At 38.3% G+C, this 23,303-nt stretch overlaps 1 protein-coding gene across 8 annotated transcripts in view; it reads left to right on the top strand.

Moving 5' to 3' along the window:
• The window catches only part of tead1b (TEA domain family member 1b), a 51,692-nt gene extending 29,259 nt beyond the window's left edge, over nt 1-22,433 (top strand). For 2 of the 8 annotated variants that reach the window (XM_065952938.1, XM_065952939.1), the window contains 11 exons: nt 4,824-4,888; nt 7,547-7,762; nt 9,442-9,453; nt 10,243-10,374; nt 10,664-10,710; nt 10,815-10,876; nt 11,201-11,319; nt 15,766-15,939; nt 17,734-17,874; nt 17,997-18,149; nt 19,266-22,433. In XM_065952938.1, the coding sequence (XP_065809010.1) occupies nt 4,824-4,888; nt 7,547-7,762; nt 9,442-9,453; nt 10,243-10,374; nt 10,664-10,710; nt 10,815-10,876; nt 11,201-11,319; nt 15,766-15,939; nt 17,734-17,874; nt 17,997-18,149; nt 19,266-19,379 (1,235 nt within the window). In that variant the 3' untranslated portion in view covers nt 19,380-22,433. The remainder of the gene's footprint in view (nt 1-4,823; nt 4,889-7,546; nt 7,763-9,441; nt 9,454-10,242; nt 10,375-10,663; nt 10,711-10,814; nt 10,877-11,200; nt 11,320-15,765; nt 15,940-17,733; nt 17,875-17,996; nt 18,150-19,265) is intronic. The other 6 variants (XM_065952941.1, XM_065952942.1, XM_065952943.1 and 3 more) reach the window with 6 other exon arrangements.
• The last annotated feature ends 870 nt before the right edge of the window (nt 22,434-23,303 follow it).

Here is a 23,303-nt window from a genome sequence, read left to right as displayed (position 1 = left end):
CATAAAGAGTTAATTTCCTCTGCCTTCTCCCGGCCTGGCTACATCTCAAAGCTTCAGCATTCAGACTTGGGACTCAGTTGATGCTGTGTAGTTTAACAAGAAAACTAAAACAACACACCAGAAATGGGTTTTGTTGAAAACTCTGTCAAGGCAAAAGTTGAAGTGACCACTATAATACCGAATTTAGGATTTGTCATTTCGGCTGTTTGTCATGTGCTCATAGATAGACAAATAAGCCCTTTTATATGTTCTTTCCAAGCTCCAGTGTTGAAAAATAACCCAATGTGGAAATGCAAAAACCTGCAGTTCCTTCAGTGTCCACTTGAGGCTGGCTGTAGAAGCCCTGGAAGTTACATACACACTTCAAATAAACATGTTTACAGCCTGGTTCAAATGAAGAATTTGGCCTGATTGGCTCATGTCTTTTGTTTTTTTTTAAAGATTTATTTTTGGGCCTTTTTTTAATGGAGAGATAGGACAGTGGATAGAGTTGGAAATCAGGGAGAGAGAGAGGGGAAAGACATGCGGGAAAGAAGCCACGGGTGGGATGTGAACCAGGCCACCCGCTTGAGACGACAGCCTCCATACATGGGGCGTGCGCACTAACCACTGCGCCACCAGCGCCCCAGGCTCATGTCTTTATCAGCACACACTATATGAGTGGTCATTTTTTTAGATAACTTGTCTGTTTTGATTGTATGAAGATTAAGAGTTATTCATAATGCCATGTAAGGCTGACCTGACGGTGCGGTGTTGTTGTTCAGGAGGCTAAAGACCTGCCTCAGCTCCAGCTATCTGCCAGTTGTTAGCTATCGACAAGCTTCAAAATTTCCCTTCATTAACTAACTGATGACATAACTGAGACTGTGTCCATGTTTATATACGGTCTATTGGTATTTCAGACATTTTAAGTGACATATTATGATTTAATATTTCTGTTGAGGCTTTTTTAATGAAAGTACTGACAATGTACTATAGCTTTTGTTAATGAAAATATTATATTAATTATATATTATACATATATATTAATAATTACATTGTTTTTCTCATTTTTTAAATGTTAATTGTTGTATTTTTAAGTTTGATCATTTGCTTTAGATCATTTAAGTTGACAACTGTCTCTCTCATGTCTCTAACTGTAAAAATACAAATCGAGTAGTTTACACAGACAGTTACTAAATGTCAAGGCTTTTATTTGTGCTCATCATAACCAAAGACTTTTCTCCAGAGCTCAGTATTTATGTATGATGTTTGGAGCTTTACCTCAGTGCAGAAAATAGACTTGTTTTCTTTGTTCAGTTTATTGAATAGCAAACAGCCTGCAAACAAACAACAAACAAACATACAGTAAGAACAGTTTCAAATGTTAGCAGTGTGGCTCACACTGAAGTGTCACTTCACAGGAAGTCTCTGCTCAATATAATTCTTCGTAAAATGCTTCAACTTATACATGTCATAGGGGTTTTGTTAACAGTTGTTGTTTAGCAGGGAAACCACAGGGAAAAAAAGCATTCAGGCTATCCCGGACAGCCTGGTGTAAAGAATGAATTATTCAGCAGTAAGCAAGCTTTCAGCTGGCTGTTGTGTGCTTTGATCTGGGAATCAGGAGTTTGCATGAATGCCTGTATTGTCATGTTATGTTTCCACAGTGAGTGAATAATTGAAAATGATGCAGGTCCACGCTTCATGCAGTAAAGTTTACACTGCAGGTGCAGTGTTTAGGTAGACTGGAGTTGTAAATCTCCAGATATTGTTTATTTGTCCTGCAGGGTCATGTGACTGAGTTCACTGAGGCCGGCCTCTCCCACGTGTTCAGTGTGAAAAGAGTTTCGGGGTCAACCTTTGACAAACTACAGCTCAACAACAGAGCCCAGCCCCCATTCTTTTTAGAGGCACAACAAAGAGTGTAGGTGTGGCACAAAGCTAGGTGCTGCAGGTATCAAAGATTGTCTGTGTTTGTTTTCACTTTCAGAACTTTGATAAAGGCTAGGATCTAACTTTTGAACTTTAATTGTATTAGACTTATAAATACTTAACTAAACTTTGACTTTGAGTGCTGACTGGCTTGGGCAAAATGACTGGTTAATGCATTTCATTTAATTCTACTGTTTTATAAAATGATAGGGTTAGATTATGTTTTTTTTACAATTAATAAAATATTTAATAGATATTTTTATGATCATACAGTTCCCAGTAGTCTTAAAATCAATAAAATACAAATGACACTTCAATTCCTATAGGCATACATTAATAATGTTAATTGCATCACATGCCTCTTTTTTGTGTGTTCCTGCCTAACCATTACTCAATAAAACTGCCTGTTTGCTGCTGACGTCCTGCAGTAGTACCTCCACTTCAGAGCTGCTAAAGTTTCTTCATTGTAAGGAGTCCGGTTCTCCGCCGGTGCAATCTTCGGCGCTCCGATATGCATCTCTATAACCTTATTATTTGCTACCAGCGTGTGTCTCTGTGTCTGCAGGGCCCTGCACTCATGCCCTTTTATGGGCATTTACCTATGCTAATTGGGGACAACATGCATGTGCTTTCAATTTAACAAACACAAGGAGATAAGAACACAGCTGTCAATCTTTTTGTTATTTAAGTACCCCCCCTTACACATATAGAGCAATTTATTACGTAACAGTCACAGGGAGGCAGAAGTGCGGAAAGCCAACTTTGGTAATCTAACAACATTAAGCACAGGTATGGAGTGTTTGGAAATTGAGGTCGTGGTGTTGTGGGTTAGAGCGTGCGCCCAATGTATTGGGTTCAAATTCGACCTCTGCACTTTGCTGTGTTTTATCCCCCACTCTCACTTCCCAACATTTCATGTCTCTCTTTTGCTGTCCTATCGTATAAAGGCAAGAGTAAACTGAGGTGGTGGGCGCTGAACAAGCTGTGAGTGGACACGGATCCTAATTTCACAACTTAATTACTCATAACTCAACTTTATTAAAGCAGCCTCAGGTTTTTTTCTTTTCTCAAGCCAGTTTAGATAATTTCTTAAGATTATCATTTTTATAATAAATTCTTATTAAAACAGCATTTTTTATATGGAAACACAAAAACAAGAAATTGGAGAGAGTCCGTAATCTGAGAGGTTAATATTTTCAATATTTGCTATTTTTTATGGCCCCAACAAGTGAACAGTGATTAATTGTTATTGTTTTTGTTTCTGTATGGAGAGAATTCATGTTGTTGATAGTGATTTTATTTGCTATACTCTGACCAACACGTTCTTTAATTAATCACAGTTGAGCAGCACACACAAGCCGTGAGTAGATGATTCTTTGCACTATCTATCCTGTATATTTTCAAATACAAGCAACATCAGATAACCAAACCACTATCAGCGTTCTCTGGTAGTCTCTCGATTTATTCAACACGTGTCTTATATCCTCTGCTTTCATGCGTCTGAGATGTACTCTTGTTTTAGGTCCCATTCATAGAAAATGCATTTTCTTCTGATCACCTACGATACGGCTTATTAGCACACGTGTGGTACGCTGCAGTCCTATTGTGTCATTACAAAAGTGAGGCCCTTAATTGATAATGATGTGAATGTAGAAAAATGTGTCATGGTGATGAAGGTTTGGTGCATTTCATGGAGGAGTTGAGCAGATCCATGGCATTGGTCGGCTACAGCTGGACACATAATTAGAGTGCCTCCTTACCTATAATTTGTGTAATAGTTTTGGTTGGCGGCATGTTATTACCATATGAAAGGGCTAAGCAGGGGTCATGTGCATTGCTACAGCAAATAGAGCAGAGCCGAGGGCAGAAGAATGTTTGGAGCCGTTGTTAATTGGAAATCTGTATAAAGCCATGCTTTAATTATAATTTAGTCAGAGCTGCACTGTTTTAAGCCCAATATATTCAGTTGCCATTATCTTCTGTAATAGTATGAACAGCTAGGTCTGTTTCCTTTCAAAGCGTTGTGCTTTGAAGAGAATGAGATTGAATTAGATTAATTTGAAAGCCTGTGCTGCTGTGAGGTTGTTTTTTTTTTCATGCTAATGTGACATGGTGTTTTCACAGGCAGACTGGATCTGGTTTGTTTAAGAGATATACACATAACTGATAACTGATTTGCATGCACTTGAAATATGATTATAGAGCTTATAATTTAGAGCTTTCTGTGTTATTCCATGACTACTTCCTGGAAAGGTTTTTGAACAAATACATCATGAAAAAAAGAAAAGTGCAAAAACAACCGTTGTTTACTGAAAATATTCGGTGTCACTGTTATATTGTCGGATATTTGTGGACTGAAATAAATCAACATCAAATCCACTTCATATTTTTTTTAACAAAAACTATTCATTTACCTTTCTCGGGAATTAACAGCAGTTGTTAACTATTGATTAATGTATTCTTTTTGCACTCATTCATGCTTTAGAGAAAGGCTAAACTGCATATATAGACGTGCTATAAAATGTTAGATACAGTGACAGAAGGGTCCAGAACAGTTTGTGACGGGTTACAAAGAAAAGTCATTTTCTTAACATTGTGTCGCCGTCTTTGTTGATTGATTCATTAGTAGAACATTTTGGTCCAATTAGAAAATATTAGAAAATATTCTAATTTGAGCACACAATACAACCACTAACAACCGTAGTGAACAGAATAAGCCATGACTCGAAGAAACAAGAAGAATCAAAGACACTTTTTTACTACAGCTACAAACCTGAAGTCATGATTTAGTTCTTCAACTGACAATATTTCTTGCAAAATTTCCACTCCTCCTTATTCTGAATTCATCTCTTAATGTTTTTTGTTGTTGACATTTTTCACTGATTTCTCCTTTTCCTGTTTTTCGGCAGGTCGAAATGAGCTGATAGCCAGATACATCAAACTGCGGACTGGGAAGACGAGGACTCGTAAGCAAGTAAGACCAGAGACAGTGTTGTAGTCAAGTCACCAAACCTCAAGTCCAAGTTGAGTCTCGAGTCCCCAGTGCTCAAGTCCATGTTGAGTCACCATTAACCGAGTCCAAGAACTCAAGTTTGAGAATGAGACAAGTTCCAAGATGGACTCCAGTGTTTCACTTAATCACATGAACGTGTTAATTTGATGATATTTAATGCTCCTATTCCGAGCTTTAACGCTCAATTATCTTTGAGTCTTTATGTTTAATCCATACCTCAGTATTAGAGGAAGTGACATTACTAAAACGCAGAGCCAAATTATAATTTTATTATTGTAAAGTATGTTGAGCGGTTCAAGTTTCAGGGATCCCTTTATTGTGTCGTACTTATTTGTATGAATGTCTCCTTCAGCTATTTACTTTAAAAGATGAAAGAAGCTGTTTACAGCAGCTGTAAACAAGACGGCAAGTGAAGTATGTGCAGGTGAACACACGTGTCAGCCTTTCTTGAAACTGAATAAATACATAGGGCCTTAAAAAAACCTAAACACAGTTAGACAGTAGATAAATCGGAGTCCTCCTCTACTTCTTCTGAATACAGATGCAGTAAATGCTCGAATTCGAGTTGTAGTGCGCAAGTCACACGTCCTGAAAAATTAGGGCTCAAGTTGCATCAAGTCTGAGTCCTGGACTCGAGTACTACAGCACTGATGAGATGTCTCAGCTGCATGGGTGTTCAATGGCATTCGCATGTGTATGTGTGCAGATTGTTGTATTTGTTTGTGCAAGAGATAAACAAAGCAATACAGAAAAACACAATGCTTATCTTTGATGTGTCTTCTGTCGTACTTGGAACATATAGTCTTCATTAAGTACAATGAGGGAGCTATTTACAGTAACTATAAAAGCATTTTTTGCCTCTTAAATTTAATGGTGCCAGTATTCTCCCCTCACATGTTCTTAGCCTGAGTAAAAGGTGAAGGCCTCTTTAGATAGCTATCTTCTCTGATCTGAAAAGAGAACATCTGCTGTAGTCAGTGTTGAAGACTGCATCCTGTTTTCTACAGAACATAACTCTCACCACAGAGCTGGGATCAGATTTCAGAATCAAACTGTAATGTATTATTAGAAAAGGGCCCCTTTTTAAAACAACAAATAACTTCAGTTCATTTGTAGTTACGTTTCTACAGCTGCAACCTTCTCTGTGTCACGGTCTAAGTGAGTGATACGCCACCTGCACACGAGTGGGAGTGGATGGAGACGACAGGAGGAGAGGCACCTGCAAAAACTCAAATCTTAGCGAGCCTATTCACCTCATATTGAGTCAAAAATATCTCTTTACCCTTGTTATAATCCACTTTCACCTGGCAAAACCAGATAAACATCAAGATATAAAAAGCGTTGTCAGGTGAATGTGGCTTTTAAAAAGTGAAATGACATCTTTGACGAGAAATTAAATGAACCAACTTGTTCAGATTTTAGTTTTTTTTTTTTGCTTTGTGGTGCTTTGAAAACTGAAATGTGTGTCACATTTATTTAAATCAAAAAAACAGAGCTCTTTTAATTTGTGATGATTTTTCATTGAACATTATGGTCTTGGTCTTGTCTCGGTCTCGCCCTGCCTTGATCTTGGTCTTGACTTTGTCTCAACCCCTAAATGGTCTAGGAGCACTCTGGTCTCGGGCATGTCTTGGTCTCGATTAGTGTGGTCTTGACTACAACACTAGTCTGTGCTGTAATAAGTCATTTAAATGTAATAAATCAAACATATTTAGATCTTTCTGTTGTGTTCCTCTCGTAGGATTTATAGTACTTAGATGAATGAAAGGATACTGGTTATTAAATGAATAACTCTGATGGTACTTCAGTTATCCACTGGCCGATGCTCCTCCTCATCATGACTTGAATGACCGTGGTTTAACAAGCCAGTGTCTACACAGAAACATTCGATCTCTGTGTGTGAATTGATCAGTCAGGACCAGAGAGGCTGTGTGGTTTCTCTCTCTCTCACTCTCTTCTCCTTAAAATACAGAATCAGAATGAAAGCTTTGTTACACCGGGCAACATGTGCTTATTCCTCAGGCTGCTTTTAAATCTGCCTGTCTGCCCATTTATCTGTGCATTTCTCTTTTTTGACATGTTTAAAGAAAATATTTTTACAAAGATACATTTTTTCCTGCAGAGGAAGCCCTACATCTCTCTCATACATCATCTTTTTTTTTTTTTTTTTTTTTTTCACAAACCCATAGACCCTAAGCCTGTCATCAACAGCCATTACTTCTGTTTAAATCTGCTGCATGTTTCATGTGAGAATTGTTGAACCCTTTCAAACAGTTTGAACGTCAGGTGTAAACTTGGCCGGTGAAATGCCTCGCCTTGCTCCCTGAAGATCACTAGACCAGTCGATTGTCATTCAGCACACAGCGGATCACATCTGGGTTCTCTTAATGGGAGCTAAAGGGGCCTGCATCCTCCTTAATCAGTTCACTTAAGTGACGACAACACACAACATAACGCATTATTGGCTGTTAATCTGATGTGTGGTTTGGAGATGCTTTTGCTGTGCTCCTTATCACATTCAAGTGGGTTTTTTTTGTAAACAAAGAAATGTATTAATTTGTGCATTTTTTGCTTCTACTTGTTTTTTTATTTTCCATTTTCTCTTTTTTTTTAATCGAGGTGTCTAGTCACATACAGGTCTTAGCAAGAAAGAAAGTTCGAGAAATCCAAGCTGCCATTAAGGTACGTCTGGCTTTGCCCAGTTGCAGGGGGCTTTTCATTGCCATGGTTACAGGCTCTTCCTTTGTTTTCCTCCCCTCCCTTCCCCCGCAGGTGTCTAGTCACATACAGGTTCTTGCCAGAAGGAAATCTCGTGAGTTTCATTCCAAGCTAAAGGTATGCGCTTTTCTGCTTTTGGGCTTGTTGGTTGCTGTGTGTCCTAACTGACTGTTTCCCGGGGTAACAGAGTGAATGCCTGTTGCTCTGATTCACCCTAACCCAAAACATTCCTCTGTTGACTGTAGTCTACTCTGTACACTCCCCCAATCTTCTCAGACCTTCTCTCACCTATCCTCTGACATGTTGTCACTGTCCTGTCTACTTGGTTTCATCTCCTTTTGTTTACTTTTTCATTACCGGCAAATTCACGACTTAGTATAAATAAAGTCAAAACATTTTCTTAATTTCCATTAAAAATTGGATTCTTATTAAACAAACAGCAAATGTTATGTAAGTTCATGTTTGTTTGCTATTTTAACAACATACTGACAAATACCAAGGACTTGGATTAAATCTAAGAACCATACTGTATATTGGCTAATAACACATAACAGACAGAAAAATGAAAAAGTATCTTTTAAATGACTTTTTATTAGTTGTGTTTTTTGTGTGTGTATTTTCTCATGGCCAAGATATAAAATACATTATACAGAATCTATAGTCGTGCTAGCAGTGCTCTGAAGCAGTTGTACAGTAGTGCATTAAGCTGTGTGCTAGCATCAGCATGCTAACATAAGATGTTAAGCAGATTTTAAATAACGAACATATTTAATTATTAAGTTATCCAAAGAGTACAGATGTGAGGAAGCATGTTGGCATTGGCTGTTGGTGTGATTGGCTGAGAGCAGAAGGTTCAAGGATGTCGGTGGGATGGCGGCTGGCTGTCCTCTGAAATGCCCTCTTTGCTTTCCTTCAATCCGTTGATAACTCCAGAGTCTCACCAAGTCGGAACTGTCAGTCGCTTTTCTTCCTCCCAGTTCAGATGTCGTCATTTCAGAGTATTCTTGCCATTTATTTCAGCAATAAGGAAATGTTCAATTCACAGTAGAAACCTTTTCAGATTTGCAGATTAAAATGAAAGATTGTGAAAGGAGTTATCCTGAATATTAACTGACCTGTTATTTAAGGTATTTTCTGATGTAATCTTTCTCTACCAAGTAAAGGATTCTCCATCCCTGTGATATTGTCCTCTGGAGAGTCGACTATACATTTTGACTTTCACACTTTGCCCCACTCCCAGTATTCAACACAAATTAATGACCCCCTCATTAATCTGTGTGGCAGAGTTTGTTTTTGTGAGAAACTGAAAGAGTCAAACAGGCAGACACATGAATGTGGGTTGTTTTGGGTTTTTTTTAAGGGGAAAAGGCAGCTTTCTGAAGAAAAACAGACAGAATCCCTGTCTTTTGTCACTTAAAGCAAATGAGAGTTTGTTGGCAAAGAGAAGCAGGAGTGTGCCATTCATTGAAAGGGGTATCAATGAAAACCTGCTGTTCCTGGTCTTGTCTGTGGCAGTGAAATAACAGTCATTATGTTTCTATTCTGTAGTAAAGACTTTTGATCAGAGTGTATCAAATTATAGAGAGCAAGACATCCTCAGGGACCAAAGATCATTTGAAAGAAAAAAACATTCATAATCTTTTTTTTTTTTTTTTCATGACACATCTGTGTTGTACTTTGTATGGAATATAACGTTTTTTATTGACTCCGAGTTTAACAGCTAAAATGTATATGTTGAATGAGTCAAAATAAATGAAATAACCATTTACAATGAAACCATGTTTGTTTGCATTTAGGTCACAAGTATGGTAAGTATTTTTCTTCTCTTTCTGCTATCATTCTTGGTTGCCTCGTCATTCAGCGTGTAGTTTTCCTATGTGCTCCTACCTTAGTGACGCATGAGCTGCTGTCCCATCTTTTCCAGTTTAATGGTGTCTCTTTATGCCATTACACTGTTGATGTATGTATATTGTAGCTTAACTCTGCTCCACCAACATCAGCTGCCAGCATGCTTACATTTAACGTCTGCCACCAGTCAGTGTGCATGGGATTGCTAGTGTGAACTCTGCCGCAGTACTTACAGAGAAAGAATGCATAGTAACAGTTCTGTCCACATCAGCATGCATTTCTGCTACGCTTTTCTGATACAATAATTAACATCTCTTTTTTGCCAAATAATTGCACAAACATTAAAAAAAAGGATCCTAAACTTTAAACACTTACCCAAGTGGGATTAGTGTCCTTCATATTTTCTGGAGAAATTGTCTGTATAGATATGTTTTGACATGCAGGCAAGTGCAGCCTTGGTAAAAGTGCTGCTGAATTAGTTTTTGCTAAGTGCATACCTCTGCTAAGCAATGTGTGTTGGAATTCAGTTGTAATTGTTTGGTACATTCCTTTAAAAAGAAGCCTACACTTAATAGCAAAGTAGAAATGCATCTTCTTTTAACCTGCTTTCTGTTTACTGTTGTGTGAGATGTCAGTGGTGCTTTCAGCGTGTTGTTTGGAGTGTGCTTGTTGCTACATCTGCAACACAGCCCCCCTCCCCTCTCGCCCATTCTGTGTGAGTGCTAAGCCTTTTGTGACTGCTGTTAAAGGACCAGGCAGTGAAGGACAAAGCCCTCCAGAGCATGGCCTCCATGTCCTCGGCTCAGATTGTCTCTGCCACGGCTATTCACAACAAGCTGGGACTGCCAGGCATCCCGCGCCCAGCCTTCCCTGGAGCAGGGGTAAGATCCTCGTCGGCACCCCGCTATTGATCCCTCCTGTCCAGCGTCACCCAGGGCAGCCATGGGGCCAAACACCCTGGCACCCGGGCCAAATCACATTACACACCACAGCTTCGCGCAAATGCCACCATCAGATAAGCACATGATCAAAAGGAGTGGTAGTCAAGATAACTATGTGCATGGATCATGGAGCTAGGAGACAGTTTGATCTTGTTGCCAACAGCTGCTCACAATTGGATGCATTTTGTTGTTTGTTCTTTGTTGTTTATTTAAACATCTAATTCTCCAGTTATGGCAGGGTATGTTATCAGCCGGTCAGCCTGGATCCTCACAAGAGTAAGTACAATACTTTAGGTGCTGGAAAAACACCATTGGAACTCTTTTGAAGCAGTGAACTCATAATAATGTTTGTGCTAACACTTTGTAATTCTCTGTTCCAGTATTAAGCCTTTCACCCAGCAAGCCTACCCAATCCAGCCAGCAGTCACAACAGCCATTTCAAGTGAGTGTTTATCTTATTCAGTGGGAATAAGCAGATTGGTTTATTCTGAAACAAAAGTGTTTATAGAGATGAAAATGTGCCTGGAGTTAGTGCAATAACAAATAAATAAATAGGTTGTAATACTTTGTACCCACTTATATTTCCTTCAGAGATCCTTATTTGCAGAGTAGATCCAAGAGAGGGGAGTAGTGTTCATGTTGGAATGTGAAGATCAGTTTTACCCAAATGAACCTAGTTAAAAGCACAGTATCCAGATGTTAAAATTCATGGTGTAGTGTAGTGTAAAAGATAGGATGGATCTTTGATTATGTGCTGTCACTGCAGGTTACGAGCCCACAGCAGCTCCAACGGCACCGGCATGGCAGGGACGCTCCATCGGTACATCGAAACTCCGGCTCGTTGAGTTCTCCGCTTTCTTAGAGCAGCAGAGAGACCCAGACTCAGTGAGTAAAGATTTATACAATAGCATGAAAAATCATTATCTCATTTGTTCATTCCTACATCTTATCTGTTCCTTTCCTGTGTGAATACACTAGGACATTTTCCCAGGCACAGAGTCAGTTGAGAGGAGGCCAAAACAAGCTGAGAGGAAGAGGCCTGGCCTGTAGGGACACAAAGCATGAAAACCTGCAGGAATAATGGAGTGTTTATTAATCGCTTTCTTAAAATGCAAGCCAAAGGAGATTTTTGCAGTTAAGACAGACTCACTGAATGTGAGTTTAAAAATAATCAAATCCCAAATATCTTGTTTGCTCTAGCTTTTTAGAAATGTTTGTCCACATTTCCTTTTGGTAAAAATACTTTGTGACAACAGCCATTAGTCTTACATTCAGCCTAATGGTTAAAATTGTTGCATTTGCCCTAAAGGCTATGTGCTTGAGAGGCTGCTCTGTGAGCTTTTAAACTCACAGTGTGCAGCACCACAAGACAGTTTCAAACAGCACGACTAGGAGACCAAACCTCTGAAAATCAAATGTTCTCTGATGTTCCTGCTCTCCTTTTTGCTTTCTGCTATGCATCATGGATTTGAGTTTTTAAAAAACGAACCTTCTCAGTTAAAAAATTTAAGAAATACAACATACTTCTGTCTTTTTTTTCTAATAGTACAGCAATAATCTTTTGGAGGTCCAGGCTGAGGGTTCTTGTTTTGAAGCAGCAGTAGTTCTTTTATGTTAGGAAATACAAAATAATGCTCAGCGGCTATTAAAAACTACAAATTGTGTTAACCAAGCGTTTTGCAAAAATGAATACTTGAAATATATATATTTTCAAAAGTATTAGTAGTTGTAAAGCATTCTGGCTATAAAATTAAACAAGTAAAGCAGCAATCAACAGGCCCTTGCACCTTTTCTGCATGTTGGGGTTTGTCACAGCCACAGGGTGTGCTGCAGCTGTGACTGTGTGTACCAGTGGGTGGTGCCATGGCCATGACCCAAATTAGATCCATTCAGACTGAGACTGTCTGCATCTGTGAAAGTTTGAGCTGATTGAACATGAAATGCAGGACTGGCTTTTAAGAGTAGGGGGGCTTTGACTATGATCACATTTTAACCACAGACATGTTCACGTCAATATATTTATCAAAAGTGCTTTTCTTTATCAAATTTTGAGTGAATGGAAACTTTTGAATGGAAAAGTTTTATGTTATAGTTCATCCTTCCTCATTCCACAGGATGATACTTTGATGTTTTTATTTCGGGGTGGGTTTATTTTTCGTGAATTTCAAAGAAGAAATCCAAAAAGATTGAAAAACATATTTGGGAATTTTCAGGAAATTTTCAGGCCTTTTCAAAAAACAAATTCAATTGAAAATTTGGGTCATTTCAGGAAATTTTGGAAATGGAAAATTAGAGGGATTTTCAATGGAACTGTCGGGGTTGTATCAAGTCAACTTTGGTTATATTCTTTAATAATTATACTTAATTATTAATAATATAAATAAAATCTCGTTTTGGGGCACCAACCTGTAATCAGGTAAATATAACCAAAATATCACTCAAATCAGTCTCAAATTAGTTATTTAATTACTAATATTATTAATAATGAATAACTATATTTAATAAATTGAAGGCGTGAAATCCGTACACAAAGCCTTCGCACCCAGCTTATATCACAATGCAAATACACCAGTAACCACAAACAACTGCTCTCTTAAATTATAACAGAATTTATTTAAGCAAAGCAACATCAATCCCAAATCAATGAATTTAATTAAACAAATAACTATTATAAACTAATCTAAGCAACAAACATTATCAAGCAAAGGCTTGTGGAAGGGGTGTGAATGTGTGTGTGTGTGTGTGAGGCGCAAACCTAACAAAGACCTGGGTGCGTGCGTGCGTGTGTGGATGAAAGGGAGAGAAAAGGGGGGGGGAAGATTACTTCGTCCCACGTGGTCGCCCTTCCGATGGCGCACACCTAACAAAGGCCTAATGTGGCCTTAAGGTCTAAAAGAGACCAAGTTCGGCCCTTCACGATCTGTGTCTCTGAGGCGTCTGGATAGCCGCGAGTGTATAGATCTCTGTGCGTAATGGCGCGGTGGTGGAGTTGGTCTACAGATGTACGTTTACACGGGAATATGTGTGTGTGTGTATGTTTGTAGAAGGGGAAATAAAAGAGGATAAAAGAGAATAAAAGAGAAATGCGTGCCTGAAGAGGCCGGATCACAGTCCGACTCCCGCGCCACAACTCGGAGTAATTCCCTTCATTCACAGAAACAAACCAATGGCCGAATTCAAGTTAATACAGCTTACACTGGCCTTTCTGATCAGAAGAGTAATACCCAGTTATAAAGCTGTTATGCTGAACACATATAGGACGCAGCGGTCCGAAACAACAACAAGAGTTTTAAACACTTAAAACTCAGGACGCAGCGGTCCAACAAAGATAAAAATTACAGTTTCTGCTTCGATCAACAATTGTTAAAAACACTCTCTAAAGCTAATTCTGCCCAGACCTAATTAAGCCTCACTTGTGAATCGCTTTGTCCACGATTGGTGAAAGGAAAAGAGTCCAGCGATGGAGCAGATCTTCTGTCCGTCCTGGTGCAGAGGCGTCTGATGGCGGCGAGGGTCCCTTACGGCGAGAGCGGCTTCGTTTGTTCTCCGTCGAGTGGAAAGATGTCCTTTGATGTCCTTTCGTTGCAGGACGGAATAAGACCATTATCTTTCTGATAATCTGTTATAGTCTGACGCTCTCCGAGAAACTGAGATGCGTTCACTGGACAATCCGAGCTCGGAATTTAGAACACTGCCGGCCGCGGATTACCTGCGCGCCAAAAAAACTTAAAACAAAGGAAGATTGTTGCAGAAACAGGAGGTGAGCTTGTGTCTCCGAGCACTAGAAGTCAGCGCGTGGAAAGAGAAAGAACAATGGAAGTCTTTGAGTTTTTGTAGCCTGGCCTGCTCCATGGGGGGTCTACCTCAGGTCCCCTCCAATGAGGAGAGAGAGGTTCCGGTCCCCCCCTTACTTCACGCGTAGGTGTGAAGTACCGCAGGGGATTCTGGGATTAAGAGTCATTTTAGGCCTCTTTGTGATCTCAGTGAATAATTCAAATGAGGCTTTTACAGAGGTGCAGGCCCAAGTCCATTGTTTGACTGTCCTAAGCCTGCGTGGCCCAACAGAACTTTCTAGGAATATTTTATTAGAAATTTTGGAGATTCAAACATTTCCGCTGGATATTTTCTGAGACTTTCTTAATAAGTATTTTCCTTTTGAAATTGTCAGAAATATTTGATAAAAAATGTCGAAAGTTATATGAGAACTTTAATGAATGTTTAAAAGAATATTGAAGAAAATTGTTCAGAATATTTTATAATTTTTCAAGAAATGTCACCTCTTGACAATTTCATCTGAATTATACATTTTCCATTGAGAATTCCCAAAAGTTTGTGATGTAAATTCCTGAAAGTTCCAAAAAATATCATTGATTATCATTGTAATTATCATTAGAATTCAGTATAAGTTTATGACATTTTTCATTTGCCATTATGTCACTTTAAATATTCCCAAAAGATTTCAAATATTTGCACTGACATTTTTCAAGTTAACATCATTTTCAGTTAAAATAAAATCCCCTTGAATTTGAAAATGTTGTCAAAATGTCCATTGAAAATTTCTGAAAACTCCTGAAATTGTAAACATCAAACTTTGATACCTAGCCATGGCCATGTTCTTTGGGGCGGCTCAATCTTTTAATAACATTCATATGAGTGTTGACAACAACCTGACCATATTTTGAGAGGATATGTTGAAGTCACTTGGAGGGGTTAGATCAAATATGAACACTGTAAATGGCAAAAAAAAAAGGGGATTATTCTGAAATGAATCAATCTTGTTTTGGGTAGTGTGATAGGTGAAGATTTTTTAGGTATTGACATCCTTAAAATGGAAATCAAGAGTAATTCCTGTTGGTGGAAGTAACCTCTATGGAGACCTCTTTTTGGAAAATTCTGGGGGTTTAATCCAAATCAGGACGAAATTGTTTTTGGCTTTAGTGAAGCAGAATGATGTCATCTAATTTGTCCGTCATAAAATAAAATCAGATACCTACAAACACGCAGACAGCCTAATAAAAAGCAGCGTTGCATGGGGCTATTTCTCATCATCAGAGTGTAATGTGACCAGTATAATTTCAGCTTCCACATGCTATTGTAGTGGGTTTTTTTCTTTTCAGAATTGGCTTATTTTGTCTCAGTGAACCTCTCTTTCAAGATAATGATATTCAATGCTGCTCTGAATCATTTTTACGTTGTTATTTGTGAGGTTATTATATTTTCAGACAGGATCGAGTTTTATTTTATTTGAAAGGTATTTTGTCAAAGGTAAAACATGAAATGCATCTCTGTATTTTGAAATGTGCTTCTATTTCTGTTTATTTCCTCTTACAGTACAACAAGCACCTCTTTGTACACATCGGTCAGACAAATCATTCCTACAGTGACGCCCTGCTGGAGTCGGTGGACATTCGTCAGATTTATGACAAATTCCCAGAAAAGAAAGGAGGACTGAAGGAGCTGTATGGAAAAGGTCCCCAGAACTCCTTTTTCCTCATAAAATTCTGGGTGAGTGAACTTTTTTAGTTGCATCGTTAAGAACTGAAGTGTGATATAATATAGTAAGGAAGTGACAGCTTGATGACGTGTCTTAATATCATTGTAGCCCTGTGCACATTGATGCAGACTCCTGTCTGTTCAGGTTGCTCTTTAATGATTGGCTGTAATTATTCCACACAGAGAAGATTGCTCTCTTAATGTTTGCAGAATGCACTCGGCTGTATTTGGACTTGCATAGCTGGAGAGCTTTTGATCAAAGCACTCACTAATTCAATGTAATATCTCCAAACAATGGAGTGACCTGGTTGCACTCCTAATGGCTGTTTAAACATTGCATGTATTTCATCCCTGATGCAAAATGCTAACTAGCGGCAGGCAACAAAGTAGGTCCGTATGCACTTGGACCAAGTCCCCTCAAATTCCTTTTGAAGTGACCGGCCAATCTAAATTTCAAATGAAAGGCAAAATCTGCACAATAATGAAAGTATAACTGCTTTGCTTAATGAAGGAGGGGAATGCTGTAGGAGGATGTCTCCTCTTTTTAGAACCATAATGAACAGGATGTTTGGGGCATAGAAAGGCTGCCCTCCAGGAGCAGACCCTGTTCAACCTTGTAAATCAGTCTTTTGACGCAACTTCATTTAATCCTCTTTAGAATCTCGTTTCCATTATGGACACATTAACATGCTTATTCGGATGTGGCCAAGATTTTCAAATTTGATATGCGACGAATATGTTCCATCCAGACATCGCTCAGACAGTTACAAAGATATTCTTAATGCTGAGTTCAATTTAACATTTCAGACTTTGTAATCAAATTCTAATTTCCTACAGCAAACAAGTTCTTATGTGTAACTTTTCAGAATGTGTTCAGTTTTTACTTATGTCTACTAAATGTTTCAAGGTGCCATTTGTCCTGAAAATAATCAAGGAATCAGTAAACTCCTCATTGCTATTTTATACCAACTAAGAAAATACATCACAATATTGTTTTTTTTTAAATAATCTGTGTTCTAAATATCATCTTTATTAAATAAGATTATCTCAAAGGTATCACATATCTAATTCTAATGTGAAATTGTGGGAGTTGACTACACTGGATTCTACTGCTGTCTTCAGCTTGATATGTTCTGGATAATATTTCACCTGTTGGGGAAGACTCGATGTTACAGTTTCAAATAGGAAACATTAAGCGACTAAAGAGCTGTTATTATTCTCATCAGAGCTGTAAGAGAGTGAATATCTGTGTTCCATTAATGTCATATACAAAACCAGGTTCTGGTTTAAACTGCTCCCCTGGAACCACTGGACGTTAAAATGAGTATAACTATGTGTTTTAAACGTTGTCCTATCAACTCACTGTAACTGGTGATGACATATTCATGCTTAAGTCATTTTACTGCCCCCAAGTGTCCCAAAACGTGGAATCAGTTATTGTAGAGTCTTTTCTTTTCTTTTTGTCATTGTTTAAGGATTTGTTTCACAACCATTCACTCTTAGCTTCACTTTTCAGCTGGTAGCTGCTGCAGGAATGTCTTAAAGCACTGCACTGTTGTATCATGTTATCTCATTTATCTAAACTCCCATAGAACATCTGGGGTTGAAAACGCCGACACTCAAATGACACAATAGGATCAATGATACTGTTCAAAAAGTATTTTTGAAATGACACAATATGAAATTCTGAATCCTTAAATAGTTCAACCCAAAATCTGTGAAACCCATTTGGATTATTTTATTGCAGCAAACCGAGCATTCAATTCAAATATTACTTGCCTGTAAATTTTCCCATTTTTCTCTCAGGCTGACTTGAACTGCAACGTTCAAGATGATTCTGGATCTTTCTATGGAGTCACCAGTCAGTACGAGAGCTCGGAAAACATGACTATCACGTGTTCAACAAAGGTCTGCTCCTTTGGCAAGCAGGTGGTGGAGAAAGTTGAGGTATGAACCTGATCTCTCTTTTCCTGTGAAGTGGAAGAATATCTAAAAAGGTGACAGTAACTATATGTATGTGTTTTTTCAAGTTCCTGTTTTTTTTTTTTATCCCTCCTTTTTTTCCTCAGACTGAATATGCACGCTTTGAGAACGGACGCTTTGTCTACCGGATAAGCCGGTCTCCCATGTGTGAATACATGATCAACTTCATCCATAAGCTAAAACATCTGCCAGAGAAATACATGATGAACAGTGTGCTGGAGAACTTCACTATCTTATTGGTAATCACCTCTGTGACCTGAGTGGGCAACCTCCCTCTTCAGGACTCTCATTCTACTTCTTCTTCTTCTTCTCTTTGACGTCAGGCTGTGTCTGTGGCTTTTATAAAAACAGGGTTTGGGAGGTGGACTGAACGTTCAGATGAGCTCCTCTTGCTGTTGCTACATTGCTGTCATTCCACAGGGGATGAAAGTCAGTGTGAGAAGCCTCATTATCTGCAGGGGGAAAGGGAGGATAAGAGGGGGCAGGGGCCGCTGTTATTAGCGTCACATGGGGTCTTAAAGTATTATTCAGCACCACTTAGGACGTAAAAAGGCATGTTAAGACTTACTTGTTATAGAAACAGTTTTCTATACTTTTTACGCTAATGTTTTGTTTCACAGAAGTATCGTGATTAAAGATGAAGAAAATATTGTAGGACTGTCTGAAGAAGCTCTGAGATCTGCAGGAGGAGATAGTTTAAGTGAAGTTCTGTTTAGGTTATTTAACAGATCCGATGATTACAGCACTTGTTTGTCAGTTTGTAAGTAAAGGATGTTCACCTGCTGCCTAATAATATATTAATTTGTGAGTGAAATGCCACTTATCTTAATTTTCTGTGTCCCCTCTTTGTTTTTCTTGGTGTGTGAGCTGTGTGCTCTGAGAGCTCTAATACAGAAATATAATAGGCAATCCTTTTATCACTGCTTCACTGTAATGCGTAATGAAGAGTGGATATCCTTAGCAGCAGCTAATTAAGTGTACGTTTTAAACTTCAGCTGTATCATGTGTTCAAAGAATTCAATGATATCCTTTACCACTAATGTGTTTTTTTATGGATAGCATGGCCTTGTAATGTTAAGCAAGCCAAGTTACTTTGAAGTTTATTCAATGTTTTCTTCAGTAGAAAACAGTGCATCAACTCAATGTAACATCCTTCTTAGGGGAAAATGAGGTCACATTTAGAACAATTAAAAAAACACTTACAAACACCGCTCAGTTTTCTAGATTATAAAGAATCAGCACCAACTTCTAGTAATCCTTAGCTTCTATTTGATGTTTCTAAAACCCGGGGACTCTTCATTTTCAGTAACACAAAGTATTCTTCTGCTGGAGAGTGACCGTGTGTTCTCTTGCAGGTGGTGACAAACAGGGACACACAGGAGACGCTGCTATGTATGGCGTGTGTTTTTGAGGTTTCAAACAGCGAGCACGGCGCCCAACATCATATCTACAGACTGGTAAAGGAATGAGACCCCGACCCAAGCCTTCAACCTCCCCTCTTTTTAATAGACTTATCAACCTCAAAAAAAAAAAAAAAAAAAGAAGTGGCAGTGCCTCTACCTGAAAGTCACACCCACAATGCTTTTTGGTCATGATATTGGGTGACATCAGTTGTTTCAAATATTGTTTTAATATAAAGTGTTTGTTATATGACTGCAGCTGTGAGTTGCGGTACAGATGTTTTTATGTTTAAATATGGGAATTCTTGTTTGAGTTGGTCTCTGTTTGGTATAAATGTGGCTGTGCTTAAAGAATTGACTAGACTCATTTGGTAAATGGTGATGTGTCTGTTGTCTTCTGCTTCTTTATGTAGAGTAAGAAAAAAGCGGATGCTGGCCTTTTTCTATCAGCAGCCTGGTGTGGTGTGTGTAATATGTTTGAGTGTGTTTCTTATGCCTGTACTTCATCATTATCTGAGCATACACACTGTGGATACACAGACGTGTAACCACAGCCAAGAGATTTTCCAAAGAAACAAAGCGAACACATCACTACATAAGCAGTAGTAGGTGCAAGCAAGGTCATGAGTATTGATAAATAAGCTTTTCTTAAAAAAACAAACCTCTAGCTTTCATTGGTATATTTATTCCTGTTAAAGCACTCCAGGTCTTAGACATCAATCAAATGAATGCACTGTGAAACAATCATTGAGTCTGCTTCTGCTCCATTATGTAGAAAGTCTTAGCGTTTATTTGCTGCAAACAGCTCTGTGAAACTAATAGACAAGTTAAAGTACAGCTTGAAATCATTGGAACCAGACTTGTCCAGAAGCAGGTTGTCCCCCTTCCTGCTCTGAGTTTGTTCGTCCTGTTAGATCCGGGGTTTTGGTCAACAGTATGAATAAACATAACTCCATAAATCTCTTGTAGAAAAGCAGGCCTTGTTCAGTTTGCTGCAGCTTTGCCCCCTTTAAAGAGAATACTGCCCCCCTCTGGAATCGCTGTGTAACAACTCCAAACCAGAGTGTTGCTGCCTTCATGTTCACACTATTCACAGGTTTCTGTGGCCTATACACTGATCCCCAGCCTTACTACACGTTAAAGCTGTGTGAACTCCAAAAGATGCCACCAAAACTGTGATCTCTACACGGGAAAGACTATATGTTGTGTAAGAAATTCACAATACCATCTGCCAAAGTGTAGATGTACAGTGCCTTAAAATATAAGAGAACATGATCTCTTTTTTTATTTTAAACAAGTGTTGTGGATAAAAACAGGTAACAAATTATTAAACAACTAACTACAGGTATGGTACATCCTTCATTTTGTGAGATCTTGTTTCTTATCATTGGTACACTCCTAGAAAAATATGTTTTTTGTTTCTGCTCAGAGGCAGTGCACTTTGTTCAATTGAGTTTGCAAATGTTAACAGTTTTTTTTTCTTTCTTAAACATAAACATAGACTGACTGCCTTTCCTGTCAAATACCAAAAATACAGAGATAGAGTCACTCTTTTTTCAAGTCCTGCTTGGTAGCAAGGAAGTGCCTTCGGTTATAAATTTCAAGCTTAAAACAAATAAAATCAATTAAAAATCAAATGTTGTTAGACCAAAAAATAGACAAATAAAACCGATCACCACATTGCCTTTTTAAAGGATTGTAATAACAGATAGCTGTTTAATGGTCAAATTAAAAATAATATATTCATTTACATTTTATTGTGAAATTAGTTCACAAAAGACATATTTGAGGAATTTCTTGGCTTGAGGTAAAGAGTGAAAGACCTGCTGATAAAGTACAGCCACTGACTGCATGCAGTGTCAACATATTTAAAAAAAAAAACACTGCAGCTTATGCTTTGTGCACACTTGCAGGTTCAAGTGTCTGATTTGATTTATGGAATATGATGGTTTCTCTGTCCCACAAACCACACAATGTAAAAGTTCACCTGAACATCACTATGATACTTTTGATGATGCAGAAGCAGCAGTGATGTTGACTTAAGAGAGAATGGCAAAAGTTGTTTTTATCATTTCTCTTTCAAAAGAAAATGAAGAGAACAAAATTCTGAGAACTGAATTATCTTAAACGTTTTAATGCGGTTTGACCTGAAATTCTTGGTATTTGATCGTGTGGACGAGGCCATCGAAGTTAACATTTTCACCGCAAAGAGCGTAACTACTCAAACCCTTAGAGTTTCTTTCAAAAGTGTATAATCATGTCAAGTATTTTAATGGAAGAAGCTCTGAGTAATTGCAGACAACGTCTCTGGTGGATGCAGAAAAAGTTTGATCATTCAGTATTCTGCCACAATCCTGTGGATACTGTGGAGTTTGAATAGGCTTCTACTTATGTTTACCCTGTGTATCTGTTCACATTTATTGATCACTTAGTCCAATATTCCTGTTTTCTTATTGTACTTGTATACAGTTGTACTTGGTTTTGTGATGACATTGTATGTTAAAAGCCCACTGAGATGGAAAAGATGTTGCTGCTGCACTGCTGGTACATTTGGACACATGGTTTTAATAACACTTAAGACAGCAGGACTGATGCGTCCAACGGCATGATTATGTGGTGAACTGTTAGAAGAGAAGATGGCCATGTTAAAAAAATACAAATAAAAACAGCCACGTTGAGGAATCATGCTACAACCATATCAGCAGTTTAGCTCTTTGTTATTTGTAATTCTGCTGCAGAGTATAGGTACTGGTACCTTTTATGTTTTTTGACCATTTTTCAGACTGCAGCTTGAGAGTGATTTTTCACAGAGCTCACATACAGTCATCAAACACACATTTAGGTTTTGTGTGCACACTCGTTTTTGTAAAAAGGTGCTTTGTATAAAACGATATCCTAGCTTTTCTTGGTACAGATGTGTGATATCTTTCCGTATCCATGACAAAGTCAAATGTTGGCGAAAAAGGTGAGAAAAGAAGCTCTGCGATGTGTCTGTGTTCTGCTTATGGTCTTGTCTTTGCTCCGTAACATTATGATGCCTTCTTGATAATAGTAGATATTTTGTAGCTTTCTAGACACTTTGTATGTATGCAATATTGAAGTTGAATAAATCTTAAAATATTGCCTCCTTTTGTTATTGCTTCAATTAAACATTTCAGAAAATATTGTGTTAACGCAATCAGGACAGTGTGTTTTCACTCAGAAAGTGTGTGTGGGTGCGCGTGCGGACCTCTGGAGAAAACATCCATTTAACCATTTATCTGTAAAAAAGAAACTCAGATCAACACTAGATGGAGCCAATTCCCATTTTAGGTTTAACTGTCCTGATCTATGGTCCTGATCATAGACTGTAAATATTGGTCCTGATACACATGCAAGAGGACATATTTTATACATGACTGCAGTAACAGAATATACCACCAGAGGGAGATATTATAAATTTAGATGCAAAAACTTGAGATAAACCAACAGGTACCAGCAAAATAATACAAGTTATGTAATGAAAGTGCAGACAGGTACAACTTTGTCTAATAAAAATATTTTACTGAGAGCAGAAAAAAGGCTACAACTGAAAGACCCGAGGTTTCAGTAATCTTTGACAGTCAGTAAAAGCTCTTTCTTAAATTTAGTTCACAAAGGGAACTGTTGGGCAGAAGATTGTGTTTGTCAGAGTAGTTCTCTTACAAAACTGCTGCTAAAAATAAGGTATGTGAGAGGATTTAAGACTGTACGTCTTTCTGCAGGATATCTGAATATGTCCATTCACTTAAACAATGTTTTTATTTTTTTTGCATAGCCCCACCATGTGGCCATTTAAAAAGCACCTTAAACAGAAGCTCGTGAAGGGGTTCAAGAAGTTCAATCTGGAGTGTGTAGGTCAGCTAGTGGCATGACATAAGACAGAGTTAACTCTGTGCCGGAGAGTGGAGAGAACAGTTTGAGAAAGGCCAGTCGTTTTTAAGCCAAGTGATGGCTCGACTCTCAACCTATAGC

The sequence above is a fragment of the Labrus bergylta genome, chromosome 3, assembly GCF_963930695.1.
Source record: "Labrus bergylta chromosome 3, fLabBer1.1, whole genome shotgun sequence".
NCBI classification, from domain to species: Eukaryota; Metazoa; Chordata; class Actinopteri; order Labriformes; family Labridae; genus Labrus; species Labrus bergylta.
Note: the sequence above shows the minus strand (reverse complement) of the source record. Positions and strands in the feature narration are given on the sequence as shown.